The 12,639-nt window shown below is 68.6% G+C and overlaps 1 protein-coding gene across 1 annotated transcript in view; it reads left to right on the top strand.

The window, feature by feature from the left end:
• The window catches only part of ARAP3 (ArfGAP with RhoGAP domain, ankyrin repeat and PH domain 3), a 35,647-nt gene extending 26,720 nt beyond the window's left edge, over positions 1-8,927 (top strand). Inside the window, 8 exon segments of the mRNA XM_089769613.1 lie at positions 219-352; positions 1,330-1,412; positions 1,867-1,902; positions 5,331-5,394; positions 5,786-5,923; positions 6,065-6,103; positions 6,743-8,579; positions 8,661-8,927. Of these exon segments, the coding sequence (XP_089625739.1) occupies positions 219-352; positions 1,330-1,412; positions 1,867-1,902; positions 5,331-5,394; positions 5,786-5,923; positions 6,065-6,103; positions 6,743-7,291 (1,043 nt within the window). The 3' untranslated portion in view covers positions 7,292-8,579; positions 8,661-8,927.
• Positions 8,928-12,639: the final 3,712 nt, after the last annotated feature.

The raw sequence follows: 12,639 nt of genomic DNA, 5'->3' as shown, positions 1-12,639 counted from the left end.
GTGTCCATTGAAGTCGGGCCTCTGTCCTGGGGTCTTTGAAAAGTTTCCCTGCAGCTTGCAGGGGTTTGACTTGGTCACTGTCCCTTGTCACTTGTGTAACTAACCTGGGCCGTGTGGAGCTCCCCTTTGTGAAATGAAGCGTGGGGCTGCTGAGGGCCCCCAGCACCGGGCTGGGAAATGTTGGTACTTTCTGGTCCTGCTCTTTGCCCACGGTGCAGGGGCCAAGCGCCAGAGCCCCAAGTGCGGGGTGCTGAAGTGCCGAGAGGAGCCCCCCAAGCTCCTGGGCTGCAAGTTTCAGGAGCGATACTTCGTCATCCAGGAGCACAAGCTGCTGCTGCTGAAGGAGAAAAGGGTAAAGGAGGAGCCAGGTCTTTGCAGACGCGGGGGCAAGGCTGGGCTAGGAGGGGCTGCTGTGGAAGTGCAGCCCCCCGCCGTGCAGCCAGGCCAGCGCCTCCAGCCGTGGCAGGCGAGGGGTGCCAGCTGGAGGGCTGAGCCGGGCGGGGGGCTGCAGGGGGCGGAGGGATGTTGGGGGGCTGAGCCGGGCGGGGGACAGCAGGGGGCGGAGGGATGCTGGGGGGCCGGGCCGGGCGGGGGGCTGCAGGGGGCGGAGGGATGCTGGGGGGCTGGGCCGGGCGGGGAGCTGCAGGGGGCAGAGGGATGCTGGGGGGCTGGGCCGGGCGGGGGGCTGCAGGGGGCGGAGGGATGTTGGGGGGCCGAGCCGGGCGGGGGGCTGCAGGGGGCGGAGGGATGCTGGGGGGCTGGGCCGGGCGGGGGGCTGCAGGGGGCGGAGGGATGCTGGGGGGCCGAGCCGGGCGGGGGGCTGCAGGGGGCGGAGGGATGTTGGGGGGCCGAGCCGGGCGGGGGGCTGCAGGGGGCGGAGGGATGCTGGGGGGCCGGGCCGGGCGGGGGGCTGCAGGGGGCGGAGGGATGCTGGGGGGCCGGGCCGGGCGGGGGGCTGCAGGGGGCGGAGGGATGTTGGGGGGCCGAGCCGGGCGGGGGGCTGCAGGGGGCGGAGGGATGTTGGGGGGCCGAGCCGGGCGGGGGGCTGCAGGGGGCGGAGGGATGCTGGGGGGCTGGGCCGGGCGGGGGGCTGCAGGGGGCGGAGGGATGCTGGGGGGGGCCGGGCCGGGCGGGGGGCTGCAGGGGGCGGAGGGATGCTGGGGGGCCGGGCCGGGCGGGGGGCTGCAGGGGGCGGAGGGATGGTTGGGGGCCGGGCTGGGCCAGGCGGGATGGGTGGTGTCCGTGGGCGGGGGGCTGCAGAGGGCGGAGGGATGCTGGGGGGCTGGGCGGGGGGCCGGGCTGGGCTGAGCGTCCGGCTCTCGTCCCCAGAGCGCCCGGCCGGAGCGGGAGTGGCCCCTCGACATGGCCAAGGTTTACATGGGGATTCGGAAGAAACTGAAGCCGCCGTCCCAGTAAGAGTCGGGCTCCGGGGTGCGGACCCCTCCAAGTGGTAACCCCCTCCCTTTGCCCCGAGCCAGCCCCCCCCCAACCGCCCCACCCCCCGCCTCACATGTCTGGCCTCTGCCCCCCTCCCCCGCACCCCTCCCAACCGCCCCACCCCCCCAGCCTCACACGTCTGGCCTCTGCCCCCCTCCCCCACGCCCCCCTCAGCCTCCCGCCCCCCCTCAGCCTCCCATGCCCGGCCTCCGCCCCACCGCCCCCACCCCCACGTGGCTGGCCATACCACGTCCTGCGACCCTTCTGTGACCTCTGTGAGGTGGAGCCTGATTGGCCCCCTTGTGCCAAGGGAGCTAACCCCTTCGGGCCCCCCCCCCCAGCCCCACGGGGACCTGCCAGGCTGCCCCAGCTCGGGCCCACGCGTGGCTCCTGCCCTGGCCTGACCGTGCCTCCTCCCCTCTGCTCTAGGTGGGGATTCACCCTGGTCCTGGACAAGCAGCAGCTGTGAGTACTTGGGGGGCCCCTCCCCTCCCTGTGGCCACGGCCCCAGGGTCCGGCGTGGCTGTGCCGGGGCCCGGGCGGGGCGGGGCCAGTGGCAGGAGTGGCTGGGCTGGCGTCCAGGCTAGTGCAGCCGGAGCAGAGGGACCTTGCCAGAGGAGCTGCTTGGACCCCAGGAAATGGGAAAACCAATTGTCTCTGCCTCAGAAATTTGGTGGGCGTGTGTGTGCGTGCACGCGCCTCCTGTGTGCACTTCTTTGTGCGTGCACGCGCCTCCTGTGTGCCCTGTGTGTGCACTTCTTTGTGCGTGCACGCGCCTCCTGTGTGTCGTGTGTGTGCACTTCTTTGTGCGTGCACGCGCCTCCCGTGTGCCCTGTGTGTGCACTTCTTTGTGCGTGCACGCGCCTCCCGTGTGCCCTGTGTGTGCACTTTGTGCGTGCACGCGCCTCCCGTGTGCCCTGTGTGTGCACTTCTTTGTGCGTGCACGCGCCTCCCGTGTGTCCTGTGTGTGCACTTCTTTGTGCGTGCACGCGCCTCCCGTGTGTCCTGTGTGTGCACTTCTTTGTGCGTGCACGCGCCTCCCGTGTGTCCTGTGTGTGCACTTCTTTGTGCGTGCACGCGCCTCCTGTGCGCCCTGTGTGTGCACTTCTTTGTGCGTGCACGCGCCTCCCGTGTACCCTGTGTGTGCACTTCTTTGTGCGTGCACGCGCCTCCCGTGTGTCCTGTGTGTGCACTTCTTTGTGCGTGCACGCGCCTCCCGTGTGCCCTGTGTGTGCACTTCTTTGTGCGTGCACGCGCCTCCCGTGTGTCCTGTGTGTGCACTTCTTTGTGCATGCACGCGCCTCCCGTGTGCCCTGTGTGTGCACTTCTTTGTGCGTGCACGCGCCTCCCGTGTGTCCTGTGTGTGCACTTCTTTGTGCGTGCACGCGCCTCCCGTGCGTCCTGTGTGTCTGCACTTCTTTGTGCGTGCACGCGCCTCCCGTGCGCCCTGTGTGTCTGCACTTCTTTGTGCGTGCACGCGCCTCCCGTGCGCCCTGTGTGTCTGCACTTTTGTGCGTGCACGCGCCTCCCGTGCGCCCTGTGTGTCTGCACTTCTTTGTGCGTGCACGCGCCTCCCGTGCGCCCTGTGTGTCTGCACTTCTTTGTGCGTGCACGCGCCTCCTGTGCGCCCTGTGTGTCTGCACTTCTTTGTGCGTGCACGCGCCTCCTGTGCGCCCTGTGTGTCTGCACTTCTTTGTGCGTGCACGCGCCTCCTGTGCGCCCTGTGTGTCTGCACTTCTTTGTGCGTGCACGCGCCTCCTGTGCGCCCTGTGTGTCTGCACTTCTTTGTGCGTGCACGCGCCTCCTGTGCGCCCTGTGTGTCTGCACTTCTTTGTGCGTGCACGTGCCTCCTGTGTGCCCTGTGTGTCCGCACTTCTTTGTGCGTGCACGCGCCTCCTGTGTGCCCTGTGTGTCCGCACTTCTTTGTGCGTGCACGCGCCTCCTGTGTGCCCTGTGTGTCCACTTCTTTGTGCGTGCACGCGCCTCCTGTGCGCCCTGTGTGCACACTTCTTTGTGCGTGCACGCGCCTCCTGTGTGCCCTGTGTGCGCACTTCTTTGTGCGTGCACGCGCCTCCTGTGTGCCCTGTGTGCGCACTTCTTTGTGCGTGCACGCGCCTCCTGTGCGCCCTGTGTGTGTGCACTTCTTTGTGCGTGCACGCGCCCTCTGTGTGCCCAGTGTGTGTGCACTTCTTTGTGCGTGCACGCGCCTCCTGTGTGCCCTGTGTGTCCGCACTTCTTTGTGCGTGCACGCGCCTCCTGTGTGCCCTGTGTGTCCACTTCTTTGTGCGTGCACGCGCCTCCTGTGCGCCCTGTGTGTGCACTTCTTTGTGCGTGCACGCGCCTCCTGTGCGCCCTGTGTGTGCACTTCTTTGTGCGTGCACGCGCCTCCTGTGCGCCCTGTGTGCGCACTTCTTTGTGCGTGCACGCGCCTCCTGTGCGCCCTGTGTGTCCGCACTTCTTTGTGCGTGCACGCGCCTCCTGTGTGCCCTGTGTGTCCACTTCTTTGTGCGTGCACGCGCCTCCTGTGCGCCCTGTGTGTGTGCACTTCTTTGTGCGTGCACGCGCCTCCTGTGCGCCCTGTGTGCGCACTTCTTTGTGCGTGCACGCGCCTCCTGTGTGCCCTGTGTGCGCACTTCTTTGTGCGTGCACGCGCCTCCTGTGTGCCCTGTGTGCGCACTTCTTTGTGCGTGCACGCGCCTCCTGTGCGCCCTGTGTGTGTGCACTTCTTTGTGCGTGCACGCGCCCTCTGTGTGCCCAGTGTGTGTGCACTTCTTTGTGCGTGCACGCGCCTCTTGTGTGTCCTGTGTGCGCACTTCTTTGTGCGTGCACGCGCCTCCTGTGTGCCCTGTGTCCGCACTTCTTTGTGCGTGCACGCGCCTCCTGTGTGCCCTGTGTGCGCACTTCTTTGTGCGTGCACGCGCCTCCTGTGTGCCCTGTGTCCGCACTTCTTTGTGCGTGCACGCGCCTCCTGTGTGCCCTGTGTGTCCACTTCTTTGTGCGTGCACGCGCCTCCTGTGTGCCCTGTGTGTGCACTTCTTTGTGCGTGCACGCGCCTCCTGTGCGCCCTGTGTGTGCACTTCTTTGTGCGTGCACGCGCCTCCTGTGCGCCCTGTGTGCGCACTTCTTTGTGCGTGCACGCGCCTCCTGTGTGCCCTGTGTGCGCACTTCTTTGTGCGTGCACGCGCCTCCTGTGTGCCCTGTGTGCGCACTTCTTTGTGCGTGCACGCGCCTCCTGTGCGCCCTGTGTGTGTGCACTTCTTTGTGCGTGCACGCGCCTCTTGTGTGTCCTGTGTGCGCACTTCTTTGTGCGTGCACGCGCCTCCTGTGTGCCCTGTGTGTGCACTTCTTTGTGCGTGCACGCGCCTCCTGTGTGCCCTGTGTGCGCACTTCTTTGTGCGTGCACGCGCCTCCTGTGTGCCCTGTGTGCGCACTTCTTTGTGCGTGCACGCGCCTCCTGTGTGCCCTGTGTGCGCACTTCTTTGTGCGTGCACGTGCCTCTTGTGTGTCCTGTGTGCGCACTTCTTTGTGTGTGCACGCGCCTCCTGTGTGCCCTGTGTGCGCACTTGTTTGTGCGTGCACGCGCCTCCTGTGTGCCCTGTGTGGGCACTTGTTTGTGTCTGCACGTGCCCTCTGTGTGCCCTGTGTGTGCACTTCTTTGTGTATGCACGCGCCTCCTGTGTGCCCTGTGTGCGCACTTCTTTGTGTATGTACGCGCCTCCTGTGTGCCCTGTGTGCACATGCATGTGCGAGCATGCTAATGTGTGTGTCTATCTGTACACATCTGTGTGCATGTACAGAGCCTGCTTGTGTCTCCAGCCAACCCTGGGGCAGCGCTGACTGTGTGGGGTGCAGCTGGGCCCAGTACCCAGCCAGTATCTCCTCTGGCCCCACAGGTCCCTGGCATGTGCAGGGCAGGCCGAGCTGTGGGACTGGACCACCAGCATCCTGAAGGCTCAGGTGAGTAAGCGCTGGCAACCAGGTGTGTGGTAGGCTGGGGGGGGCTGGCAGTGCCAGGCAGGGAGGTGCTGGCCGGGGGGGGTGGCAGTGCCAGGCAGGGAGGTGCCGGCCAGGGGGGCTGGCAGTGCCGGGGGGCTGGGGGGGCTGGCAGTGCCGGGGGGCTGGGGGGTGGCAGCGCCGGGCAGGGAGGTGCCGGCCGGGGGGGCTGGCAGTGCCGGGGGGGGTTGGGGGGGTGGCAGTGCCAGGCAGGGAGGTGCCGGCCGGGGGGGCTGGCAGTGCCGGGGGGGGTTGGGGGGGTGGCAGTGCCAGGCAGGGAGGTGCTGGCCGGGGGGGGCTGGCAGTGCCGGGGGGGGGGCAGCGCCGGGCAGTGACGTGGTGCGTCCCCGTGCAGCACGACGGCCTGCGCCCGGTTGTCATGCGGCGACGCTCCTCCTCCGACCTCGCCAGGCAGAAGTTCGGCACCATGCCCCTCGTCCCGCTGCAGGGAGACAGCACCGACGCCAGCCTGCTCTCCGCCAACCAGACCCTGGTACGGCCCTGTGGGGCTAGCGGGGGGGCATGCAGAGGTCCCCGTGAGCTGTGGCTCCTGTGGGTGGCAGTGTCCTCCCCCGCACGCGTGGGGCTGCCGGCCCCGCCCCGGCCCCACTTACTCTCCCGTCTCCGTTTGTAGCGCCGCCTGCACGCGCGAAGGACTCTGTCCATGTTCTTTGTAAGTACCTGCATGGGCTGCATGTTTCCCAGGGAGCCCTGCGGGGGGCAGAGGCCCCGTGGCGTCGTTCAGAGGCGGGTGGCCCCACGGCGCTTGGGGGTGTCAGACAAAGGGCTGCCCGCGGAGGCTGAGCGCATGTGGAAGGAGCGGCTGGCTGGCCAGGTCGGGGCTTTCTGCATGGCTTTGGGCTGAGACCCCCGGCCCCGCAGCGCTGGGAACGGCTGTGCCGGGGCAGGCGCCTCCCCGGCCCCACCAGGAGCCATGGGGCAGAAGCTGGAGAGCCAGCCCAGGGCGAAGCTGCGCGGGAGGGGGCAGGGCATCTCGCACCCCGGGCTGCCAGCGCTGGCTGGCTCAGGTCCAGCCGTGGGGCTAGGCCAAAGAGGGGGGGCTCCGTGGGTCACGCCGGCTTGGGCCATGCTCCTCGTGGGGGGCGGGGCAGAGCCAGCCTGGCCTGGAGGAGGCTGCAGCCCTAATATGGGTCAAACCCGGCAGCCACTTGGACCTGGCAGCTCCCCCTCCAGCAGGGCCGCGGGCGGGGCTCTGCCTCCCCCCAGAAGTGCCCTGCCCCGGGGGCCCGGGGGGGAGCTCCGCAGGGGGGGGCCTGGTGCCTGGCGCTCACGGAGCCCTTGGCCTCACCAGCCCATGAAGATGCACCAGGACTCGGTGGAGGAGCAGCAGGCGGCCGAGGCGGCCGTGGAGCCGGTGTATGAGGAGGTGGGCGAGTTCCTGGCGCTGGCCCTGCCGCGGCTGGACGCAGGCCCCCTGCTGGCGCTGGCCCCGGTGCCCGCCGTGGACACATCCAGCAAGCCAGCCCTGCCCCCGGAGCAGCCGCCGAGCCGCAGCCCAGAGCGGAGGGGGCCGGGCGCCCAGTCCAGGTCGCTGTCCCTCGAGAGGGGCCTGGACCTGGATCCCGAGCAGGCCCCGGAGTGGGACAGGGCCCCGGGGCTCAGGGCCGCCCAGGCAGGCTCGCTGGAGAGAGCCGAGGAGCTGCCGGCCCCCAGGAGCCGGGAGCTGCTGGCCCTGCCCCTGGCGCCGGCGGCCAGCCCCGAGCCCCCGCAGGAGGGTGCCAGGAAGCGCAGCACCCAGCTGGCCTCGCCCGCCAGCGAGCGGCTCATGCAGGAGCTCAGCAGCCGCCTCCTGAGGAAGAGCGAGGGGCCGGCGCCCGGGCCCGGGCAGCAGGTCACGTGACCCCGCCTGGCGTTCCCAGGCCTGGGGGCTGCGCCCTGCCCCTCCGCTCCGCACCCAGTGGGATGCCGCACGGCCCCCGGGGCTGCCTGAGCCCAGCGCTGCCAGGCACCCGCAGGCGCTGCGAAGGGGAAGCACAAACCAAACAGGAAGAGGCAAGTTTTTGCAACTTGCTGTGCGACTGGGAGGGAGGTGTGAGCATCCGCCAGTCTGTGGGGGAGGTGTGTGTGTGCAGGGCCTCTGTGTGATGGGGAGCATGCAGGGCATGCGTGTGATAGTGTGAGTGTGTGCGCACAGGGCATGTGATGTAGTATGAGTGTGCGTGCGTCTGCAGGGTGTGTGATGCAGTGTGTGCATGTGCAGCATGATTGTGTGTGCGTGTGTGCAGGATGTGATGCAGCGTGAGTGTGTGTGCTGGACGTATGTGATGCAGGGTGTGTGTGTGTGCAGGGTGTGATGCAGCGTGTGGGCGTGCGTGCGGGGTGTGCGATGCAGCGTGTGGGCGTGCGTGCGGGGTGTGCGATGCAGCGTGTGTGCGTGCGCATGTGTGCGGGGTGTGCGATGCAGCGTGTGTGCGCGTGCATGCAGGGTGTGCGATGCAACGTCTGTGTGCACGTGTGTGTTCGGTGTGCGATGCAGCAGGTGTGTGTGTGCGTGCACAGGGTGTGCGATGCAGCATGTGCATGTGCAGCATGTGCGATGCAATGTGTGTGCGCAGCGTGTGCAATGCAGTGTGTGTGCGCAGCATGTGCGATGCATGTGTGTGCGCGCGCATGTGTGCAGGGTGTGCGATGCAGCGTGTGTGTGTGCGTGTGTGTGCGCAGGGTGTGCAATGCAGCGCGTGTGTGTGTGCAGGGTGTGCGATGCAGCGTGTGCGCGTGCAGGGTGTGCGATGCAGCGTGTGTGTGTGCGCGTGTGTGTGCAGGGTGTGCGATGCAGCGTGTGCGCAGGGTGTGCGATGCAGCGTCCGTGCGCGTGTGCGCATGGTGTACGATGCAGCGTGCGTGTGTGTGCAGGTTGTGCAATGCAGCGTGTGTGTGTGAGCACGTGCGCAGGGTGTGCAAAGCAGCGTGTGCGTGTGTGTGTGCAGGGTGTGCAATGCTGCGTGTGCGATGCAGCGTGTGTGTGTGCAGGGTGTGCAATGCAGCATGTGCGCAGGGTGTGCAATGCATCGTGTGTGTGTGTGTGTGCGCGCAGGGTGTGCGATGCATCGTGTGTGTGTGTGCAGGGTGTGCGATGCAGCGTGTGTGTGCGTGCAGGGTGTGCAATGCAGCGCATGTGTGCGTGCAGGGTGTGCAATGCAGCGCATGTGTGCGTGCAGGGTGTGCGATGCAGCGTGTGCGCAGGGTGTGCGATGCAGCGTGTGCGCAAGGTGTGCGATGCAGCGTGTGCGCAGGGTGTGCGATGCAGCGTGCGTGCGCGTGTGCGCAGGGTGTACGATGCAGCGTGTGCGTGCGTGTGCGTGTGCAGGTTGTGCAATGCAGCGCGTGTGTGCGCGCACGTGCGCAGGGTGTGCAAAGCAGCGTGTGCATGTGTGTGTGCAGGGTGTGCAATGCAGCGTGTGCGATGCAGGGTGTGTGCGATGCAGCGTGTGCGTGTGTGTGTGCAGGGTGTGCAATGCAGCGTGTGCGTGTGCAGGGTGTGCAGGGTGTGCAATGCAGCGTGTGTGCCATGCAGCGTGTGCGTGTGTGTGTGCAGGGTGTGCAATGCAGTGTGTGCAATGCTGCGTGTGCGTGTGCAGGGTGTGCAATGCAGCGTGTGCGATGCAGCGTGTGCGTGTGCAGGGTGTGTGCGATGCAGCGTGTGTGCCATGCAGCGTGTGCGTGTGTGTGTGCAGGGTGTGCAATGCAGCGTGTGCAATTGTGCGTGTGCAGGGTGTGCAATGCAGCGTGTGCGATGCAGCGTGTGCGTGTGCAGGGTGTGTGCGATGCAGCGTGTGTGCCATGCAGCGTGTGCGTGTGCGTGTGTGTGTGTGTGCAGGGTGTGCAATGCAGCGTGTGTGATGCTGCGTGTGCAGGGTGTGCAATGCAGCGTGTGCGATGCAGCGTGTGCGTGTGCAGGGTGTGTGCGATGCAGCGTGTGCAGGGTGTGCAATGCAGCGTGTGTGCCATGCAGCGTGTGCGTGTGTGTGCAGGGTGTGCAATGCAGCGTGTGCGATGCTGCGTGTGCGTGTGCAGGGTGTGCAATGCAGCGTGTGCGATGCAGCGTGTGCGTGTGCAGGGTGTGCAATGCAGCGTGTGCGATGCAGCGTGTGCGTGTGCAGGGTGTGCAATGCAGCGTGTGCGATGCAGCGTGTGCGTGTGCAGGGTGTGTGCGATGCAGCGTGTGCCATGCAGCGTGTGCATGTGCGTGTGTGTGTGTGCAGGGTGTGCAATGCAGCGTGTGCGATGCTGCGTGTGCAGGGTGTGTGCGCTGGAGGAGGCTCCGATTTGCACTGCAGCCGGAGCCCCAGCGCGCTGGGGGCGGTGGGAAGAGCCTGGACGCTGGAGCGCTCCGGCAGCCGGCCTGTCCGCTGTGTCCGTGCTGCCCGGGGCAGACCTGCCCTGCCCGGTTATTTAGACCTGTCCCCTCCTGCAATGCCAATAAAGACTCTGCACAGCACCCGTGGGCGCTGCGCCGAACGGCCTGATGGGCAGCAGCAGGCTGGCTGAGCCTGGTCCCCGGGGGTGGGGGCGCCGTGCTGGGGTGGCCTGGGCCTGCGCCCCCCCCTGCTGCCAAGGCTGGACGTGGGGGGGCCGGGGGCTCAGCCGCGTGTGGCTGGGCCGTGCTGGGCAGCTCCCCTCCGGCAGCGATGGGGCTGGAGCCGGAGCTGCTCTGCTGGGGGCGATGCCCTGGGCACTGCTCCAGCCTCTGCCCCCGGGGGCAGCCCCCCAGGCTGCGCAGCCCCGCTGGGTGTGGAGCCGCTCGGGTGGGAATGGCCCAGGCCGGGGGATGAGCAGCTCCATGGCGGGAGAGCTGGGGCCTCCTGCTGCTGTGGGAAAGGGGCAGGTGGGGGGCCCTGGGCCCAGCTGGGGGGTGGGGTGCACCAGGCCAGAGCTAAGGCAGCTGCAGGCCGCAGGGCTCTCCAAGGGGTGGGGCGCAGGGGGCAGGCGGGGGGTTGCTCTGGGGCTTGGCAGAGGGGAGAATCCCTGGGCCTTCGGGCCCTGGCTTCTCAGGAGCGGTCCCCAAACCCTGCCTCCAGCACGGCCGGCAGCGAGGGGGGCAGGGCTGCCCCGCCCATGGATGGGGGCACTGACCCCTGTGTGACGGCGCAGTTGGGGTCCCCCAAATCCTGCACCCCCTGTGGCGCCAAGATGGGGTCCCCCAAATCCTGCACCCCCTGTGGCGCTGAGTCGGGGTCCCCCCGGTCCTGCACCCCCTGTGGCGCCGAGTCGGGGTCCCCCCGGTCCTGCACCCCCTGTGGTGCCGAGTCGGGGTCCCCCGGTCCTGAGTCCCCTGTGGTGCTGAGTCGGGGTCCCCCCAAACCTGCACCCCCTGTGGCGCTGAGTCGGGGTCCCCCCGGTCCTGCACCCCCTGTGGCGCCGAGTCGGGGTCCCCCCGGTCCTGCACCCCCTGTGGCGCCGAGTTGGGGTCCCCCGGTCCTGCACCCCCTGTGGCGCCGAGTCGGGGTCCCCCGGTCCTGAGTCCCCTGTGGTGCCGAGTCGGGGTCCCCCGGTCCTGCTCCCCCTGTGGTGCCGAGTCGGGGTCCCCGGGTCCTGAGTCCCCTGTGGCGCCGAGTCGGGGTCCCCCCGGTCCTGCACCCCCTGTGGCGCCGAGTCGGGGTTCCCCCGGTCCTGCACCCCCTGTGGCGCCGAGTCGGGGTCCCCCCGGTCCTGCACCCCCTGTGGCGCCGAGTCGGGGTTCCCCCGGTCCTGCACCCCCTGTGGCGCCGAGTCGGGGTCCCCCCGGTCCTGCACCCCCTGTGGCGCCGAGTCGGGGTTCCCCCGGTCCTGAGTCCCCTGTGGTGCCGAGTCGGGTTCCCCCCGGTCCTGCTCCCCCTGTGGCGCCGAGTCGGGGTCCCCCCGGTCCTGCACCCCCTGTGGCGCCGAGTCGGGGTCCCCCCGGTCCTGAGTCCCCTGTGGCGCCGAGTCGGGGTTCCCCCGGTCCTGCAGCAGCCAGACCAGACTGCGCCAGTCGTAGAACAGGGGGGTTTATTGCTTCTCCGGGGCACAGCCAAGCACAGACGGGACGTGGCTGCAGGAGGCAGGGCCAGGAGCCTCAGCCCCCTTGGGGGGGGTCCACCGCCCCCCTAGACCTCCAGCCCCCAGCTTAGGCTCACTCCCTCCTGGTCCCAGCCAGCCACTGACCCTTCCCCGAAGCCGCCTGCTGGTCTCCACCCTGCTCCCTTGTCTCTCCCGGGAATCGCCTGCTATTCTGGGCCCAGACCCATGCGGGGCAGCCCCACGGTGCAGGGGCCCTGGGTTACAGGGCAGACAGCCCCCCACGGCACAGCCCCACTGCCCCGGGGCTCAAGGCCAGAGCGACAGGGTCCGCCCCTCTGAGCCCCCAGCCCACCCCTCTCAGCTGTGGGCCCTTCAGGGAGACCCCTGGCCCGGGGCTCCGCCCCCCCGGTGGGCTCTGCCTGCCCTATCCCCAGCCCCCTTCGTCTGACCCTCCCCACCCTGTGTCTGTGGCCAGGTAATGGGGTTGCCTGAGCCCCCCTCTCTGTTGCCCCTGACTGGGTCCTGCTGGGCAGGGCCTCGGGGCCTCTCTCTGCAGGCCAGAGCCGGCCGTGCCCTCTGAGCTGGGGGCCTGTAACAACCCACTCCCCCCCCGTCATACCAGTATCCCAGGGCAGTGAGCACCCCCCAGTACCCCCCATCCCCACTCCCCCCCCCCGTCATACCAGTATCCCAGGGCAGTGAGCACCCCCCAGTACCCCCCATCCCCACTCCCCCCCCCGTCATACCAGTATCCCAGGGCAGTGAGCACCCCCCAGTACCCCCCATCCCCACTCCCCCCCCCGTCATACCAGTATCCCAGGGCAGTGAGCACCCCCCAGTACCCCCCCATCCCCACTCCCCCCCGTCATACCAGTATCCCAGGGCAGTGAGCGCCCCCCAGTACCCCCCCATCCCCACTCCCCCCCGTCATACCAGTATCCCAGGGCAGTGAGCGCCCCCCAGTACCCCCCCATCCCCACTCCCCCCCCGTCATACCAGTATCCCAGGGCAGTGAGCGCCCCCCAGTACCCCCCCATCCCCACTCCCCCCCCCGTCATACCAGTATCCCAGGGCAGTGAGCGCCCCCCAGTACCCCCCCATCCCCACTCCCCCCCCCGTCATACCAGTATCCCAGGGCAGTGAGCGCCCCCCAGTACCCCCCCATCCCCACTCCCCCCCCCGTCATACCAGTATCCCAGGGCAGTGAGC

This window comes from Pelodiscus sinensis, chromosome 16, assembly GCF_052426305.1.
Source record: "Pelodiscus sinensis isolate ZL-2025 chromosome 16, ASM5242630v1, whole genome shotgun sequence".
Lineage (NCBI taxonomy): Eukaryota > Metazoa > Chordata > Testudines > Trionychidae > Pelodiscus > Pelodiscus sinensis.
Note: the sequence above shows the minus strand (reverse complement) of the source record. Positions and strands in the feature narration are given on the sequence as shown.